This window comes from Seriola aureovittata, chromosome 2 (assembly GCF_021018895.1).
Source record: "Seriola aureovittata isolate HTS-2021-v1 ecotype China chromosome 2, ASM2101889v1, whole genome shotgun sequence".
Taxonomy (NCBI): domain Eukaryota; kingdom Metazoa; phylum Chordata; class Actinopteri; order Carangiformes; family Carangidae; genus Seriola; species Seriola aureovittata.
Genome location: NC_079365.1, coordinates 15,810,777 through 15,830,736, shown reverse-complemented (window position 1 = coordinate 15,830,736; position 19,960 = coordinate 15,810,777). Strand labels below are relative to the sequence as shown.

The 19,960-nt window shown below is 44.4% G+C and overlaps 1 protein-coding gene across 3 annotated transcripts in view; it reads left to right on the top strand.

The window, feature by feature from the left end:
* Positions 1 to 905: 905 nt before the first annotated feature.
* Positions 906 to 19,960, top strand: part of celsr2 (cadherin, EGF LAG seven-pass G-type receptor 2) — a 61,483-nt gene continuing 42,428 nt past the window's right edge. For all 3 annotated transcript variants that reach the window (XM_056389736.1, XM_056389727.1, XM_056389718.1), the window contains exon 1: positions 906 to 4,984. In XM_056389736.1, the coding sequence (XP_056245711.1) occupies positions 1,450 to 4,984 (3,535 nt within the window). In that variant the 5' untranslated portion in view covers positions 906 to 1,449. The remainder of the gene's footprint in view (positions 4,985 to 19,960) is intronic.

The following is a 19,960-nucleotide window of genomic DNA, read 5'->3' as shown; positions in this document are numbered from 1 at the left end:
TCATGGTGATGCATTTTTGCTAAGGAATCCTTCGGTTAGTTTGAAGGGAGAAGACTTGTAACAGCGACATGTCCTGATTGTTTTCTGATGAGCAAAGTACTCAGACACTGCACTTAGGTGTAATTTTGAGGAACTTGTACATGATATGAGTAGCTCCATTTCCTGCTACTTTATTATTTGACCTCAGTTCAGAGGCAAGTTTTGTACTTTTACTCCACTATTTAGTTAGAAGTGTTCAAATTCAGATTAATAATTAGCAATATAATCACCAAATAAATGTTTATGTATTATATATCTAGTAGACACACAACATGATGCAGCTCTCATCATGGACATACTGAATACTGACTGACCCCGTCTCCTCTCACTGTGTGGCTGCAGTTTGTCCAGTAGGTGTCAGTGACACTCAGCACATCAGCTCAGCTCCGGGGTTCACAACAGTTTGCATCAAAGATTTCACTGGTCTGTTGTGTCTTAATTTCATCTTATCTTACTCTAACTGAGTTCACCTTATGACAGAGTCTGAACTGAAAACCACGAACTAATAAAGCCTACAGGAAAACAACCGGTGAACACAAATTAAATAGGTTTGATTGTAGACTTAAATGTAACTATCCCTCCTTTGGCAGAACAATGGACAGGGCAACTTGTCTTGTATTTACATTTTGATTAATGTCTTCCAGTTAGTGAGTAATCGCTTTCTGGAGGTGAGCTGCTTGAACACAAATTTGTCATTGATGAAATAATAGGTGGTTTCAAGTGGTGATGTGCCACCACTGCATCATCTACAAGATCTCGCTCTGTGTTGAACTCTTACACTCAAACAGTGTAGAAAGCAGAACTAAGACGAAGATAGCACTGCCTGTATCTATAACTGAAGCTCTGTGGAGACTATGGGTAGTTGTAGCAGCATTCATACATGGCAAGTTGTCAAGTAAAATAGCTAATGAAAGTCTAGTTGTTGTTTTCTGATAATAAATGAAGCTTTGAGAAGAGAAGAGAATTTCCAGTGGCAGGTTTTATGTCAAGACCCTAACATAGCTGTTTTCCTCTCTCTCTCTCTCTCTCTAACACACACACACACACACACACACACACACACACACACACACAGGTTTATGATAATGAGGAGCCTCAAGGCGCAGGGGGAGCAGGAGCCATTTTTTTACCATTCAAGCGGAGTTGCGCGGACGGAGCGGAGGTGTTGCTGCCGCTGTTGTTGTTGCCGCCGGCGTGTGTGAGTGTGTGCGAGCAGCTCCGGCCAAGGTTACTGCGGGTTTACCTCTTCAAAAAAAAGAAGGAAAAAAAAAAATCAGCCGGAGTGACCGGGGAGAAGTGCGCCCACTGAGAGCATGGCTCCTCTGCAACAAAGGGAAACTCACAGGCGGAAAGTTTAAAGGAATAAGGAGCTGCAGAAATTCCCAGCCGGAGAACACACACTGAGGAGCGATGCACTTCGTTAAATGGGACTTGTTGTTAATTTTCTGGTGGTGCAAACTGGTTTCGCTGGCGCATTGTTACAACGTTCACATCAGTGAGGATGCGGGACCAGGGACGGTGGTGGCCGGCGTGGAGCGGGGCGCGCAGTGCGCTTTGGATCAGGTACTCGCTCCCAAATTTTCGGAGCAGTTTCTGGAGACTGACTCAGCGGCGGGCACTGTGTTTGTTTCGGACTCGATAAAGTGCGCCTCGCTGCGCTCAAACCCCTTCACCGTGTACACTGTGGCAGACTGCACGGACTCCGGCTACAGGCACCTCCTCACTAGCCAGTACGAGGTGCATGTTCACGGTAGGAACTGTTCAAACAAGCGTAAAAGAAAACCTCAGTGGGACATGGAGGTCCTCAGTTTGTTTAGCACCCACAACCGCCACCACCGCTCAGAGTGCCACCAAGCAGGCTCTGCTTTATTTCCAGTGGGAGGTCTGCTACCTGGCTCCCCAGTCCGCTGCAAAGTCACCAACAGTCGGGACTTTTACTTCTCAGAGGGGGACTTGTTTGTGTCTGAGACTCTGTGCTGGAGGCAGGACACCCTCCTGGAGCTAGACCTGCTCTGCGATGTACTCACAGGAAATGCTAAGGTCAATCACGCCATCCACTGGCGTGTGGGGCAGGGCCCCTTTAGGCAGGGCCACCTAGGAAAGCTGTTAGAGAAGGCAGCTCAGTCTGATTCAGGGATTGTGAGCAGGAGGAGGAGGAGAAGCATCAACAGCAGCCCCCAGTTTCAGCCCCCAATGTACCAAGTGTCTGTGGCAGAGAATAAGCCAGCTGGGACTCCTGTTGTTGTTTTGAAAGCAGTGGATGTGGATGAGGGGGAGGCAGGCAGGCTGGAGTATTTCATAGAGGCTCTTTTCGATAGCCGTTCCAACAACCTCTTCGCTGTGGACCCGGCCACCGGTGCCGTGTCCACAGTAGAGGTGCTGGACCGGGAGACAAAAGACACCCATGTGTTTCGTGTGACAGCAGTTGACCACGGCACACCTCGACGCACAGCCATGGCCACCCTCACTGTCACAGTCAGTGACACAAACGACCACGATCCTGTGTTTGAGCAGCAGGACTATAAGGAAAGCATCAGAGAGAATTTAGAAATAGGCTATGAGGTGTTAACTGTGAGGGCCACTGATGGGGATGCACCTGTCAATGGTAACATCCTTTACCACATCCTCAACAGCAACGGGTCCAATGATGTGTTTGAGATTGATTCGAGGTCTGGTGTAATCCGCACCAAAGGCCTGGTAGACAGAGAGGAGGTAGAAGCTTACATGCTGTTAGTTGAAGCAAATGACCAAGGTCGTGACCCCGGGCCCCGCAGCGCCACAGCTACTGTTCACATAGTGGTAGAGGATGATAATGACAATGCTCCACAGTTCAGTGAGAAACGTTATGTGGTCCAGGTGCCCGAGGACATGACCCCTAACACAGAGATCCTGCAGGTCACCGCCACAGATCAGGACAGAGGGGGAAATGCTCTCGTTCACTTCAGTATCATGAGTGGAAACACCAGGGGACAGTTTTATATTGATGCTCAGACAGGTAAAATGGACCTGGTGAGTCACCTTGATTATGAGGCAAACAAAGAATACACTCTGAGAATTCGAGCTCAGGATGGAGGACGCCCTCCGCTATCCAACATCAGTGGCCTGGTGACGGTGCAGGTGTTGGACGTTAATGATAACGCCCCCATTTTTGTCAGCACCCCATTCCAGGCCACCGTGCTGGAGAACGTGCCGCTGGGCTACTCCATCATCCACATCCAGGCAGTGGATGCAGACTCTGGAGACAACTCCAGGCTGGAGTATCGCCTCACTGAAACCACGCCAAACTTCCCCTTCACCATCAACAACAGCACGGGGTGGATTGTAGTGGCGGCCGAGCTGGACAGGGAGAGTGTAGATTTTTACAACTTTGGAGTGGAGGCCCGCGATCACGGCTACCCTGTCATGTCCTCCTCAGCCAGTATTAGCATGACTATTCTGGATGTCAACGACAACAACCCGGAGTTCACTCAGAAGTCGTATTACATGCGACTGAATGAGGATGCAGCCGTGGGGACCAGCGTGGTGACAGTGTCGGCTGTGGACCAGGACATTAACAGTGTGGTGACCTATCAGATATCCAGTGGAAACACCCGCAACAGATTCTCCATCACGAGCCAGAGTGGAGGGGGGCTCATTACGCTGGCACTGCCTTTAGACTACAAGCTGGAGCGACAATACGTCCTCACTGTCACTGCAAGTGACGGTACTCGCTTTGACACCGGCAAAGTGTTTGTTAATGTCACAGATGCCAACACACACCGGCCTGTGTTCCAGAGCTCACATTACACCGTCAACATTAATGAGGACCGGCCTGTGGGCACCACTGTTGTTGTAATAAGTGCCACAGATGAAGACACGGGTGAGAACGCACGCATCACCTACTTTATGGACGACAGCATCCCTCAGTTTGACATCGATTCAGACACAGGAGCTGTCACCACACAGATGGAGCTGGACTATGAGGACCAGGTTTCATACACTCTCGCCATCACTGCTCGGGATAACGGCATCCCACAGAAGTCCGACACCACCTACCTGGAGATACTGGTGAACGACGTCAACGACAACTCCCCCCGCTTCCTCCGAGACCACTATGTGGGTTCTGTGATGGAGGACGTGCCGGTGTTCACCAGCGTGGTCCAGGTTTCTGCCACCGATCGAGACTCTGGGCTCAATGGCCGAGTCTTCTACACCTTCCAGGGCGGGGAGGATGGCGATGGAGACTTCATAATTGAATCCACCTCTGGCATTGTTCGCACGCTGCGCAGATTAGACAGAGAAAATGTGCCCATTTACAGCCTGCAGGCATTTGCTGTGGATAAAGGTGTTCCTGCTCTGAAGACACCAGTAAACATTCAAGTAACAATCCTAGATGTGAATGACAACCCCCCTGTGTTCGAGAAAGATGAGTTTGACATAATGGTGGAAGAAAACAGCCCCATAGGCCTTGTGGTTGCACACATATCAGCCACAGATCCAGATGAAGGCAGTAATGCACAGATCATGTACCAGATCGTGGAGGGAAACATCCCAGAAGTTTTCCAGCTGGACATCTTCTCTGGAGAACTGACTGCATTAATAGACCTGGACTATGAGACAAGAGCTGAGTATGTTATTGTGGTGCAGGCCACCTCCGCCCCTCTGGTGAGCCGCGCCACAGTCCACATTAAACTTGTCGACAAGAATGACAATATGCCTGTGCTCAAAAACTTCCAGATCATCTTCAACAACTACGTGACGGACAAATCGAGCAGCTTCCCCACCGGAGTGATCGGCCGCATCCCCGCTCACGACCCCGACGTCTCAGATCACCTCCACTACAGTTTCGAGGTGGGAAACGAGCTGAACCTAGTCCTCCTGAACCAAAGCACGGGGGAGATCCAGCTGAGCCAGGCCCTGGATAACAACCGGCCCCTGGAGGCCTCCATGAGGATCTCGGTGTCAGGTGAGACAGTTGGATAACTCCTCCCACTGAGGGGAGACCGGCCTTACTGAGATGTATTCCTATTCTCTTTCCATGAACATGTCCCGTCTCTTCATTTCCACTCTGCTTCACTTCACCAGGTAAATGGAAGTGATGATGACTTAAGTATGTCTTTCTTGGCTTTAGTATTCCATAGTGATTTTTCCTGAAATAGAAATATTCATGAAGGAGGATTAATATTCACTACAGGATATTTGTAAGCCACTCCACTTTTTCAAAAAAAAAAAATCACACTCTGCCAAGAGACAAAGATGTATTTAAGCACTCACATTCTGTGAGGTAGATTGTTTTGTTGCATGTAGGGGGGCTTCTGTCATTTTTTTTGGGCCCCATCATTAAGGAATTTTCTTGTTTACACAAACCTAATTTTTTTTTTGCCTATTGTTCAGATTTAAATAGCTGTTTGTCTGAGCATGTCTGCATCCTGTGGGATCCACGCTTCAGTGGGCAGACCGATCATGCCCCGTAACTACCCATCAGACCACCCCTCCCACATACATCGAAATTGTCATATGTTTGAATGGGTTGTTGTTTCCTGTTGTAATTTGACATTTCATAACTGTCCGTGCTCCCAGCTCTAGAGTGCTTGAGGCTGATGATTCTGGTTTGAGTGCACTTCTAAAGAAGAGAGACAACAAGCACTGGTTCAGATGTAAATTATTTTTTGCTCCACTGTTTTGGACTTTCAGTATGAGATACGATGGGCCATGTTGGTCTAAAACAAGCCAACCAAGTGTTAGGCTGTGTCAGTCCCACTGCTGGTGTTGTCTTTCCTAACCTGCATATCTTAAACTGTCTGTGTTCCCCGCACCTTCAATTTTGCATGCCAGCACAAATTACAGAGTTTTATTTGCTTCCATTATGTGACTGAACTTGTGTGTTGGGCGTGTGTACCCATTACCCTCAGTTGGAGCTTTTTTGATGCGGAGTAACTGTAAATCTGCCTTCTCTTTGACCTTGGCACAACCTAAGAGAAAGGGAACCAGAACCGAGAACGTTATTAACGGTGGACTTCAAGGTTAAAGAGGAAATCAAATACTAAACAAGAACAGTGAGGATTAAGGCCGGTAGAAACCTTGGGATTTCTTTGATTTTATTGAATGAGATGAATGAGACAGTGGAAGTGTAGATCGAGTGCTTTCCTATTTGTTGATGAGTGGACACTGAAGAGCAGATACTGTAAGGTTAGCGTGGGTAGTCTTTATAATGGATTGGAGCTGTGCTTTGCCCCTCTGGAGAACAATAGTGAGCTGTCTATTCAGGGGCAGGCGCTAGAGCTCATACCAGGCTGTGGTTGGGGGCAACAGCTGTGACTCCACCAAGAACCAATTAGAGGCCGTGTCTCCCCTGCGCGTCCTGCACCTGCTGGGGTTTATGAGTCAGCACCCCTGCAGGAGACAGAGGGAGATGGAGGGAGACAGGAGGACAGAAGGGGGGAAGGGGGGGGGGTGAGTTAAGTTGTGGTTGTGTAAACTGGAGATATGTTGAAAAATACAGTCGTACTGTAAGAGAGCAGGGAAGTCATTAGACAGTTGGAGGAGGAGATGGGGTTGGAAAATGAGCTCCTCCTATAGATGCTACTGACCCCAATTTTCAAAGGCTTCTCCCTCAAGGGACCTCCCAAGTCTTCCCATTATCTTTCCCTTTATGCTGCCGTTTAAGAGGCCCCTTATGATGGACGATTTTTGATGGGCTCTTTTGTATGTTGTTGGACTGTGATTAACATCGTCTCTGAGCTCCACTCTTCATACTGAAATAGATGTAATGGTTCAAATGTAGCTACACTAGTGTTTGCTATGCTTTGGGAAGGAAACCTTTTTATAAAAATCCACCGATTATGATGGTCTGCTTAAAGTTGAATTCAGTATCTACTGCACTGAACATGCAGTAATCATTTTTCAGATCCCATTGGATCTCACTTTGTCTGATATAAGAATAAGATATGAAATAATTAACTTCAGTTACACCAGACTTTTATCCCATAAGGACTTGTAATCACTTTACATAAGTAAATAATATGTAATCTGTTAATCCTCTGTGTTCTGTATTATCATCATGCTCAGTATGAGTTATTGTTCTTGATGCTGTTTATCCTGCGTCTCACAGACATGCTGATAACTTGGGATACCTAAAAGCGGTAGAAAACAAAAATGGACGAGAAATCAAAATAATCAAAATGTACATTTTTACCTAATAACTACATCTCATTTTAAAGGAATAGATGTCAGAGTATTGGTTGCCTAATGATATGAGAATCTATATCAACTGGCAAATATGTAATAATAATGTAGATAGTGGTCAATATTGAGATAGTGTTAAAACATTGTTACCGATGGTTGAAAAAAAATGAATTGAGATAAAGACTAGCTACTCCATTTGGATAAATGATTTAACTGAACCATATTTGAAGAAGCTTAAGTAAAATGTATTGAAATCGTTACATTTAATTAAATACATCCCTATTTCCCCTGTTACGATAGACAGCACCTTGATACTTATGTCAACAAATTCTCTCAGTGACATTAAGATTGGCTTCATATTCATTCAAAACCATAAGCAGGCGCTTAAAAACATATCCGACAACCACATAACCTGGAGATCTTCCTGTCTTGTAGTGTGTTGGCTGTGTGCGCTGGCATAAATTAATGATTATAACCATTTAATTATGTTAAGGAGCCAGATTTAGTGGTGTGTGGGTGCTGGGCCTGCCTCCATACTGAATGGGAGAAAAGAGACTCATAAACTAATATCAGGATTAATTAATCGATGTTGTCGTGATTAGAAACGGCTGATTTCAGATTTTTCTGGGGAATCTGACTCACATTTCTGCCCATGTTGAGGACAAAACTGATATCTGATGGTACTAGTCACCATGTGTCACTTCTCTTATATGAAGAGCATTGTGGTCGTGCTGCTGGGTGAGAGGTATAAGTTGTCGTCTGTGGGATTAGATTTGCAGCATCTGTATCACGGATTCTGTCAGACCAGTGTTGACATACTCAGGGGCTGATCCACTGCTCCCAGGCAAGCGTGAGCCTGCATAAATAGGTGTTTGCGTTTGATGGCAAAGACTTTTTCCCTGCTTTTCTTTCATCCTTAAAGCCCTTTTAATTTGCCCATAGAAAGTATAGCTAATCCATTTATGAACGTGTTATCATGCTTGGTATGTGTGAGGTCAATCTTTGGTAGTTTTATCATTTTCATATTGATATGTCAATTCCTGTACATTCCTTGCATCATAAAGCGACTCTGTAGGAGCGGCACAGTCAGATTTGAGCTCCCCTGTGTGGCAAATATGCAATGTATACATTATTACAGATACGCCATCAGGACACTTTGTCCTTGTTTTAATCAGATTCTGAGTCCAAGCCAATATCATGCCCCTATGCTCACTTTGAAAACGCCAATGCAGAGATTTAACAGACAAACACGCCTCCATAACTAATGATGGCAGTTTGATTCAGCTCACATCACACTGCAGGTTATACAGATGCTTAAATTACATGGTGGACAGCAAATATTTTCTCTCTCTGGTCACTGTCTGGAGGGGAGGGGGGGGCTTTTGAGTTTCAAGTGTTGAGTCTGAAGTGGATGTGGATGCTCCAAGGTTAAACTACTTTGCTGTTTCAGTTGTCTGAGCCAAACATGCTGGCATTCGGCCCAACTAACCGGGGCAGACGGCGAATATCCCCATATGGATCAAGCTTTCTGTTTTCTCAAAGATTATTTGGTCCCTTTCTAAATTTGAAATGTTTAGAAGAGATTACATTGATTGTTTGGAGATACAGACAAGAAATGAGAATGAAATTCTTCGTGCATGAATATGTTTTGAAGTCGTCTCAGACCCCCTTTGCCCCTGTTCCTTCACCATCCTTGCATAAGATAAAGCTACAGGACTGGAATTTTAATGGAGGGGACTCTGTGCTCCGCTACATACTTTCCAAGTAAGAGCCAAGACATTCACAGCCAGCATAATTTCATTATAATCTATTAAACCCTGTAACTGTCTGTGGAGAGACTTTCTCAGGGGTTTGTTTCTGTAACACTAGACCATTAGGCTGCACAAATCTGGTATATTTGTGTGTGTGCGTGTGTGTGTGTGTGTGTGTGTGTGTGTGTGTGTGTGTGTGTGTGTGTGTGTGTGTGTGTGTGTGGGGCCTCCTCCAACAGCTGGACGACTCTGATTGCTTTTTCTTCTCGCCGTCATATAATTATTTCACTCAGGCAGAGCGTACCTTGGATTTGTGTGTACTTTACGGTTGATGAATTTCTGTTTGCCTTATGCTCGATTCATGCGATTCAAAGTCACAGCTTGCAAACGCTCACTCGTGTTTTGTGCGACTGGAGTCATCCCTAATGCTCCCCGTTCATTCTTCGTGCCCTCCTCGCCCTCCCTGGACGGCGTTAGTCACACTCGCAGGCTTGCTTGGAATGTTTGTAGCACTGTTTCTCCTCTTTTTATCCCTATAACATCACCTCTCACCTTGATCCTGTTTCTCTTTTCCCTCTTTTTGTTTGCCTGTCACCATTTCCCATTTTTCTCCTATCTACCCGGGTCTATGGCTCTCACCCCTGCAACCTCCACTGTTCCCTCCCATCATTTCAAGCTCCTCCACCCTCCCTCTTCACCCCCCCCCTCTCTCCTTTGACTGTTGCCCCCCCCCCCCCGTCCCCTGTGAAAGGAAGAATGCCTAAGAGAAATGCTTTGTTAAGCACCCAGTTGTCATGGTGAACCCAGCAATGCCTGAGAAATTCCTTGTGGGTGGGGACGAGGGGTAAGGTCCCTTTTGTAGAGTGAAGATGGGGGGGGAGGGGAGGCACATAAAGTTCTAAAGAGCAACTGTCCCCCTCTCTCTCTTTCCAGTGAAGCATATAAGGCTTTCTTTGGACCTGTAATGCCCCGGGTCACACTGACCTGTCCTGTCAGCTGCTTTCACCCTGCGAGCACTTTTACAGGACATGCACCGAGTCGACCGACACCTGACCGCAGATATAAACTTTCCATCTGCTGTGTTTTTGAGGGATAATGTCTAGTCTTGCATGTGACAGACTTCAGAGGCCCTCTGTTTTGAAAGCACTCGAGAGTTTAGAGCTCATGGTGATATGATAGTGTCATCCCTAAGCTCTTTGATTTGCGACACAGATGCACTCAGGAGGGTATCTGATTTCTTGCTGCTGGCTTGTTTCTCAGCAGCACAACATCCTCCTGTGGGCCAAGCTCCTGTACGCTTGGTTGCATTGAAGGTCCGGAGGAGATGAGGTGGGGTGAGGGCGAGGGTGTGTGTGTGTGTGTGTGTGGGGGGGGGGGGGGGGGGGGGGGGGTGGAATGACATCATCTGTGTTAGGAGGGGAAATCGTGTTTAGGATTAGGGTTAGTGCATCGCTGGGGTGAGACCTTGTGGTGCTTGAATATATCTCAGCATTGTCCTGCATTGTCCTTGCTATCCCAGCAGACAATGGGAGCGGGCTCTGTCTGGGGCTGCCCCCCTCTGTCTTTGTGTCCACTTGTTTGCACCAGTGCTGCTGTCTTCAGGAGAGTCTCACCGGGGCTGTTATTCATCCATGAATTACCCTACGTACTGTACAGTCTGATGCCGACATCTTCCCTTCACTGAAACACTTATTGAGCTCATACAATAAAGCTCTGGCACCATGACTGGAAAATAGAAAGCTAAAAGTAGAGAATAAATGGTGGAAAGAGTTAGATAAGAGTAATGGATGAATGGTCAAAAGGCCAAAAAACTTTATAAATGTTTAAAATAGCTCAAAGTAATGGATGTATGGTTACATGGTTGAAGTAGCTAGAAGTAATGAACAAGTGGTTGAAGTAGTTAAAAGTAAAGGGTGTGGTTTACGTGTCGATTTTTGACCAATCCAAGCGGAAATGGTTGGAATACCAACATGAACAAACAGAAAAAGAATTGTAAACATTATCCATATTTATATAATTAATAAGGTTGATTACATCCAGCTTAAAATCAGTTAAATTAAACATCTTTTCAACATTGTTGTGCCAGTGAAGCTGTACTTTAGTTCATCTGACAAGACTGTGGCTGCGGTGGACAAAAAAAGGGTTTGGATACACTGGCCTACAAGAAATGAAGTATTCCTCTTCTCTTTTCCTGTAGAGTTATAATAACTCTCCACTGGAGTACAGAAATCATTACAGTACTCCTCACACTGTGAACAAGACCGATTATGTTTATTTAACAGGCTGTTACCCTTACGCTACATTGCGTTCATTTAGTATGAAACCAGACTGAGATTTCACAGTGACCTGGTTTCATACGCAAGCTGTCAACATTAGCCTGTCAGACATGAGGGTAAGAGGTGTGACTGGTAGAGGTGGTGAACCTTAGCGTGCAGGAGTTCGAGATGTATCATCAGCGTCTAATTTATATGAATCCTGACAGGAGGGCACTAGGCTAACTAAACAGATGGTTTTCTCATCAGCTACTACAGTGCCGTCATTGTGCTGTCACAGTTTGGTGGCACTGAATGAATGTGAGTGACTATTTATACCGTTTGTTGAATGTTTTCCAAAAACAATTTATCTGTGATAGTTTTCAAACATAAACTGTCAGAATAAGTTAATACATTAGTTCTTATATTTATTTTAGGGCATCAAACCTGGATTATGGCTTTGAGTTGTGTCGTCCTCTGTTTTAAAGCATCTCAATGCGTGACAAAGTCATTATTGTGCTGCTGGTTGCTTGGTATCAAAAATCTATTAGCTGGCTATTGGTACGTTTGAATAAGGGCCTCATGCTTGGTCACGTCTCTGCATGCTAATGTCTCTTTACCATTGCGCTGACAGCAGTTTTGCTTTGATATGCAAATGTCCTGATTGGAAGAGTTGAGCTCCATTTCTGTGGCTCTAAAGCTGCTTCACTATAGAGGAAGAATCTGTGGAATGTCCTCTTCTTGTGGTTTTCACATCCAGCAGAAAAGTGTCATCAGGGGATGCTGTGGCAGGGCCGGCAAATGAGTACGAATGGCCTCTCTCCAACATAGTCAGCTTTTCTCCTGCATGGAGGAATCAGGAGAGGGATTGTGGGTTCGCTCTGACTCCTCAGGATTGAAATCCTTGGGTTGACATTGAGCTACACCAGCAGTTTCCATTATTGACTGCGTAGGGACTGCAGGAATTAAGTGGTGTTGTGGTTATTGTTACAGCTGATCTTTGTTCTCTTTTCTAACTACTTTGGCTTAGTTGCTCTGCAGAAGGAGATAAAACAGCCAGTTAAAGCAATGCTGGATTTTTTGAAACAATTATTTCACAAACAAGGTCAGAGACATATGAATATTCATTTAACCTGTATATTTTTTCTGTTCTTAATCAAAGGAACATCTACAGAGGAATTGAAATTTTCACATTATGATGTTTGGTGTAAGTTGTGTCGCTTGATGTAACAGCCTTAACATGGCTCCGACACAGATAACAGAAAATCTGCTGCGTAGGAGTTTGAGCATGCTGTCCATCCCCTCCTTTGAGGGTGAGATTTACAAGTGCGTTTTCTGTTACATGAGCTGTTGGTGTTTAATTATTGTAGTTCAGCTGTTCCCCAACAATGGAATGATCAAATCAGTTCTCAACCTAGTGGAGGTCAAGAGCTTTTATCCCAAATCAACCACAAATCCGCCGCGGCCTGCTGTCATTGTGGTCTGAAAATTCCCCGAATGTTTTGGATGATCAGAGAAGCTTTAAACTGTACCAGCCCTCACGGCATGTTTTACCCTTCAGGCAACTAATTTCTCCACTGCCTTGACTTTTAAAGGCGATAGAGAACTCACCAAATGTGTTTAGTGTTTAAGACATAGTGAAGTCAAAAACATTTTTTGGATTAATTTAATGTCAATATCTTAAGATCTCCATGTAAAACATTACAATATTTCTAATGATTACTTTTAACTTAAGCGTGTAAACATTAATGTATCCAATCAAATCTGATTAAGGGCAAATAGCTAACAAGGTCTTCTAAAATAACATTGCGCTTGATTGTTAGCTAGTGGGTTGTAGGAGCTAGCGGAGTGACAGCATCGGTCGGTTCAGATTTAATTTGGCAAAAACCTTGTCAGAAGATTGATACTACTCTCATAACTGTCAATTAAAAATGAAGCTACAACCAGGAGACAGTTAGCTTAGCTTAGCATAAAGACTGGAAACAGGGGGAAACGGCTAGCCTGCAGCATGTTGAGCCTTGGTCTTGATTTCCGATAGCTAGATGGTGATGTGAGCCGCTGGAGGTGGAGGCCTCGCAGCAGTCGTTAAGAGTATTTTATGCGGAAGGTGGTGGGGTGTCGGCTTTGGCCGTTGCTTGTCTAGTGGGGGGTCAGGAAGAGGGGAGAAAGGGGGGGGTAGGGTAATGGGATGAAAAACCTGTCCTTCCCTTTGAATGCATGGCCTCCACCCCCCAACCAGCCATCATTCAAGCAGCAGTTGGATGTGTTTCACCTTTCAGCCCTGGTTAATTCAAGCGAGCCGCTCCCCAGCCACATTTTACTGCGTCCTGTTTGATCACCAGGACTTGAGATTTCAGTTTTTATAAATCAAATCGACACTAAACAGAGTGCACTTAGTTTTAATGAAGGAGACATCTGATAAGCCTGATCTAACAGATTTTAGACTGTGTTAAACACATTGAGCCACAGAGCTGCAACATCATGATAAACTTCTGCTCCCTTGGTCTTTAACCCACATCAGTACTCATTAGTGTATTTCCAGGACTTTCTTCTTCATTGGAGTGTTAATTGAGCCTCAGCTTGTCAGCTGGTATGTTGTCCTGCTGCGTGCTTTCTGTCCCTTTATCTCCACCTGAGGTCCATTCCCATCAAATGACAAAAATCTCAAAGAAACAGGCTAAAATGAAAAATAAGACTTGGGTAAGCTTCTATTTGTATCATATTTTAGGTATTTTCCTCAGTGAATCTCTATAGAAGTGTCGCACATTTGCACCTTTACTTTGTTTTAAGCTACATTTTGTGCTGGAACAGTTGTTTCAGCCTCATCTGATTTAATTCTTAACCATCACCTTGATTTACAGTTCAGTAACCTGTAAAGTTTAGTCTCAAACTGTCCATAATCGTGTGAGGGTGACGGCACAACTGAGTTTCAGAAATAACAAGTGAAATGTAATACATTAATCAGGGTCTCATGCACGCATGCAGCATCAGAGTCCCAGTAATTAATGTATGTGATTGTAGGCCTCTCCAAGGGCAGAGTATTTAATTCTAATTAAATGAAACTGTCCTTTTGTCGGCCCCACGGGGGCTGCACTCAGGTCATGGCTGTGTGGTTTGTTTGATTGGTGTGTGGTACGGATGTGTTGTCTCTAGGTGACCTTGTGTGGTCTCACCAGCGTGGTGTTTGTCAGCAATATGCAAACATGACACTTGTGACAGTAGTTTCACACTGTAGTAGCTCGTTAATGTTGTTTTTTACTGTTCGTATCGACTGCAGAGGCCTGGCAGAGACAATTGTTATTCCTGTTTCAGAGCCTCGTGTGTGACCGTGGCGAAGCTATTACGGATTTGACACGAATAAAAGAAACTTAAATATAATGTGAGGACTTTTTAGGACTTTAAAATGGGAACAACCAGAATTGGTTAAATTCTTGTCTTTGGCTGAATTTCTTTTTTGTTTTTTTGCGTTTGTTTTTGCGTTTTGAGCATATACGTGATTGATCATGTGATAACTTGAGAGTGTGTCTTACTCTTGGTAACGGTTCTTACTCCTGAAGAGGCTCTTAAGAGCATTTGTAAGCGTAATTCTAAGAAGTGTGATAAATATGGGCCCAGATCTCACTGTTTTAATTCCTGTAACAAACCGCCAAACAGGAAGTAAAACTTGGGATGCTTACTTTCAAATCATAAACTCATTAAAAACGTGTTAGTTTGCAGAGTGGCTCGCTGGTCGGAGTTGTGAAGGCTCTGAAGTGCAAAGGCATCCACAGGCCTTATCCCTCCAAAGTGATTTTTAATTTATGATCTCCCTATTGATCTTGGAAACAGCACCCCGGCTTTGCGCTCTTTGATGTAGTGAGTACTCAGTGCTTGCTGCTCTGCATACTGTAGTGTACTGATGCTGAACGACTAAGACAAGCTCTGCTGAACCTCATTACCTCTTTACCCGGAGGTTCCCCCCCAACATGACACACTTCTGCAGTGAAACACAGTTGCCTCTGAGGGAGTATCGGCTCCTCCGGATCACAGAATTAACATGGGTTTGTTTGAGTGTGGCGTTCTTAACGTGGCACCATTAGACATGTGATGAATGGCTGCTTGAAAGAGCTGTTTGAGTGCGATTATTTATCAGCTCTCCACTGTCATGATGATAAATGGTATTTTTATAGTGGCTCTGGTTGCCCTCCCCTCCACAATAACTAGAGGGTGCTTACATTGGCTTGTTGTTTTAACCTGCACATTTGGAGGCGGAGAAGCAAGGATGTAGACCTTGTGTCTGTGAGCAGCTGTCCTGCTGAAGTACTGCTGAGTAAGACACTGGCCCTGCTCAGACCTGGTAGAAACATCTGTCTTGGGTGATCCGATCTCAAGTGGTCAGCTCTAAGTTCAAGTGTGAACACACCCAGGACGCATTGAGGACGCATTTGAGATCCGACCACTCGGACCATATTCAGAGCTGGTCTGGGCCACATGTGGCCACATACATTTGGCAGTGTGAACGCAAATGCGTCCTGGGCCACATTGAGGGGCCGCCTACTCAACTGACGTCCTCTGCCACAGTCTGATTAGTCCTGCCACAGTTTCATAAAGAAAAATATTTTACTATTTCAAATAGCTAAAGCTTTATTTCAGTGTAGAGCTGTGCACAGTGCACTGATTAGCTCAACCCCTCTGTCTCTCTCTCTCTCTCTCTCTCTCTCTCTCTCTCTCTCTCTCTCTCTCTCTCTCTCTCACTCTCACTCTCACTCACACACATACACATAACGGACCCATCTGTCAGACTGGGTAAAAGCAACAGTGCATACCTGTTTATTTGCATATAAAGCAGGGAAGTGAGATCCGATCCCAAGTGGTTGCTGGAGGTGTGACCTGATGCGCTTAGAGCTGACCGCTTGTGATCGGATCACTGAAGATGCATGTTAATACCAGGTCTGAACAGGGCCACTGACTCAGGACCAGCTACTATATGAACTTAATCTGAATGTCTTGTATGTATTTTAACTTTCAAGAAGTTTATTTATTTATTTATTTTAGCTGATCTGCCTGACATTAGCTTTTTGTTTACCATCTAAAGACAGCTTCTGATTGGTCCACAGAGCTGCCTGGTACAGCTGTCGAAGACGTGGGAGCTGCAGTTTTAACAGCTTTTATTTTTATGGCAACCATTTATAAACAGACTGATTTTTTTCAAAAGTGTATGCAGAATGAATTCTTCTGCTTGCACTTGGATCATAGACTTCAGTATGGTGTTATTTGAAATATTATATTCCACACTTGACGGGTTTGTCTACAGGTTTGTTATTTAACAAGGGTAACCCGTGGTAAGCCAAACGGTGCGTTTTGGCAGCGCGTGTCAATTTGTAAAGTCAGGATGCTTCATTTGACCATTTATCAGGCGTTTGTGCTCAAGTTGTGATCAGTCACTGGGAACATTTTCAAATAGACAAAAGGAATAAGCGCTGCAAGGTGTGATTAAAGCCAGACTTTAATTCCAGTGTTTGTTCTTCTTATTGTCTGGATGTGTGATTGTCTTTGTCTTTTGTTTTTTTGCACTGTCCGGGATGTTAAGTGTCACACTATGATGAAGAATTGTAAGTGAAATGTCACAACTCGTAAGCTGTGAAATCATGGCGCTTGAATTTATCACTGTTCTTTCTTGTACCGTCTAAACCTGTCAAGTCCTAGTTTTAGTTGATGAGGTCTGATTTAATGCTTAATTTAATGCTTAATGCTTCATTAGTTTTGCTCTCTGTGAGACTGACAGTTGGATCCTGCACTGACTCTGCAGATTGTCTCATCTTTAGAGGCGGTTGCAGGTTCAGCCCAGCAGTCTTCGGTCCTCTGAGGGTGACACCTACATTCGCTGTGTCCTTTTCTTTACTGGAGGCAGCTCCTGCACTGGGACACAGAAAATGTTTCCACGTAGTAATGGTCTGGGATCAGACATGCAGTATTTGTAACTTGCCGACTCCTCTGACTCTATCTCGTCTTCTTTCTTTTTTCCTTTTTTCTTTTCTTCTCTTTCCTTTTTTGAGTGTTTAGACAGACAAAGTAGAAAAGTCCCAAATATAATCTTTAAACATCAAGAAAAGAGTGTAAATAAATGATAAACTGCCATTTCACAAGCGATTGTGGAATCTCTGAGGGAGAAGGCTGGGGTTACTTTCATGCTGCTGTGAGTGATGTCTCTGTCCCCAGTAATTTGGTCGCAATCTGATCTTTATCCACCATGACTTTGTTGACATTTTCTGGGACTCAACTGGGAGATTTGATGGCAACTTTGTGGTCTAATTAGACCAGTCTCACCGATTTGTTCTCTCTGTCTTTGTCTCTCTTTCTCTCTCTGCAGTCTAGTTATCCCATCCACTAAGACCCCCAAGTGGGCTTAAAACTCCATATATCTTGGAGTGATTATATGTTTCTTTATAGCAAACACGCCATCATAAAGGCTCTTTGTGTTCATATAACATTGTGTCAGTGGAGTGTTTGTCGTTCATAATTCTCCTGACAGTTGAAAGTGGGCTTCATTAATATTTCAAAGATAAAAAGCAGTTCATCTCCCCTCCACAACCTACTGGCTGATAATTTATGTTCTCTGTCGGTGTGTGGAAGCCTCAGCTCACAGTCAACGTGGCATTTGTGCGTCTCTGAGAGACTCTTTCCTGTAAATAATAATGAGCCAGCTTGTTTACATGCATCATTCTCTTGATCTGCCTGGTTTTATATTCGGAAAATGAATGATAACCATCAGAATATTTTGTTTACGTTCTAGATGATTTGAGTTTATAAAAGAGCCACTTTGAGGTAAAAACCTTCACTCTGCAAAACTGAAAAACAGCTTTGTTTTTGTTTGTTCGGCGATGCATTTTTGATCAGTCTTCTGAAAAGCATAAAACTCTCCTGAATCACTGAGTTATTAAGTTTTTAAAATGACAGTAGTGATCAGAGACTCTGTTTTTTTTAATGATTTCATGAAGCCTTGCTGTTTTCCTCGACTTCAGAGATTGTGTGATGACTAAACCTGCACTCCTTCAGTGTACACTCTCTGCTCTGCCTGTATTGACGTATGGATCCCCACTACCACCCACACACACATGCACACACACACAAACACACACAATGCCGTACACAACCTTGGCAGTCCTGAAACCACAGTGTGTGTTTAATCTTTTCCCTGGCGCCACTTCCTAGCTGAGAGCATTCCTGGCACCCAGAGGCCCAGAGGGGGTCGAGCTGTGGGCTGAAAGCAGTGTCACACTTCAGAGCTGGCACCTTGTCTCGTTACCAACTAAGCATCCCTCTTTTCCTCCTTTTTGGCCCAAAAGCTCCGCTTACCCTCCGTTCCTGAGCGGAGTATCCTTCCGTGGAGAATGACCTCTTTGAAGGATGGTCTGGTCCCTTTCAGGAGAGATTCTCCTCGCGCTCAGTTTCCCAGCGCTGCGTCCACGTCTGGAGCTCTGCCCGAGTTCCCAACCAAGAATGTGAATTGGCAGAGGACATAATTAAGGCGATGTCTTTCCTAATACATGGCCTAACCTTTAGGAGCCTCTGTTCATTAGAGCTGTGTTTTTCTGGCTACTGTTGCTGCAGAGTATCAGTTATAATATGAACAGATAAAGAGAGAACAGGCTGAGGTAGAGAGCAGATAGTTTACTCTGCAAAGACTGTAAAAGTGTCATAACACCCTTCTCCTCTTTGAGTATCTAAATCTATCGTTAATCTACAACCTGGAATCATAAAAAGTAAAACACACAGATTTTCTAAATAGTGCTTAAATAATTATTGGATGGATACGTTAGTTAATAAACTAACAGTTTTGATAATCAATCATTCATTTAAATGATGCCTCCATGGAAAATGTTCTGTTGGTTTTAGCCTCTTCACATTATTGATTTATATCATTTTGAATATATTATCTTTGAGTTTTATACAGTTGGACAAAACAAACTATCTGAAGACATCATCTCGGGCTCTGTAAATTTGTGCTGAGAAATTTTCACAATATCACAATTTCATTTTAAGCTGTAAACTAGTGGCTCCCGACCATTTTGCCCTATGACCCATTAAACTGGAGCAGTGTCATGAAATTGTGACTCATCACACATTGCATCTGACAATGAAATGTGAACAGTTCCACCAAAGGGAAGCCATTAAAATGAATTAAAAAAAACTTATCCTCTTAATCATCTCAAGACCCCATATGAGGGTTTCCAACCCCCAGACTGAGGAGCACCGTCTGAAACGATTAAATGGCGAATCATAAAAATAACCAGCAGCTCAACTGATGATGAAAACAATCACCAGTTGCGTCTCTGTCCTCCCTGTGAGAAAGTGAAGAGCCCTCAGTGTTCTGCCCTGTTCTCCCCTCTGTGTGTGTGTGTGTGTGTGCTTTTCTTGTGTACACAGGTGTGTGTGTGTGTGTGTTTATAGTAAAGTGTGAACTAGTGTAGCGACCCTGCTTGTGTCTCTCCTTTGATTTCCCCCCCCCCCCACTTCCTCTGCTAAGGCCCTGTATTATTACTGTGCTGGAAGCGTTTGACTGAAAGCAGAAGGATTAAAGCCGTGTCAAACATGCTTCTCTGTCTCACTTCCTCTATGACCCCTCCCTCTGTCTCCCCCTTCTCCTTTTCCTCCCCCCTTCTTTGGCAATCTGTGTTTAAACTCGCTCAGTGCCAAACAGGGATCTGGTAACTTTGGGCAGTGCTGTTTGTTTGTGTGAGTCCTGCTCACAGGTTCTGCTCTCTGGCCAGCGTC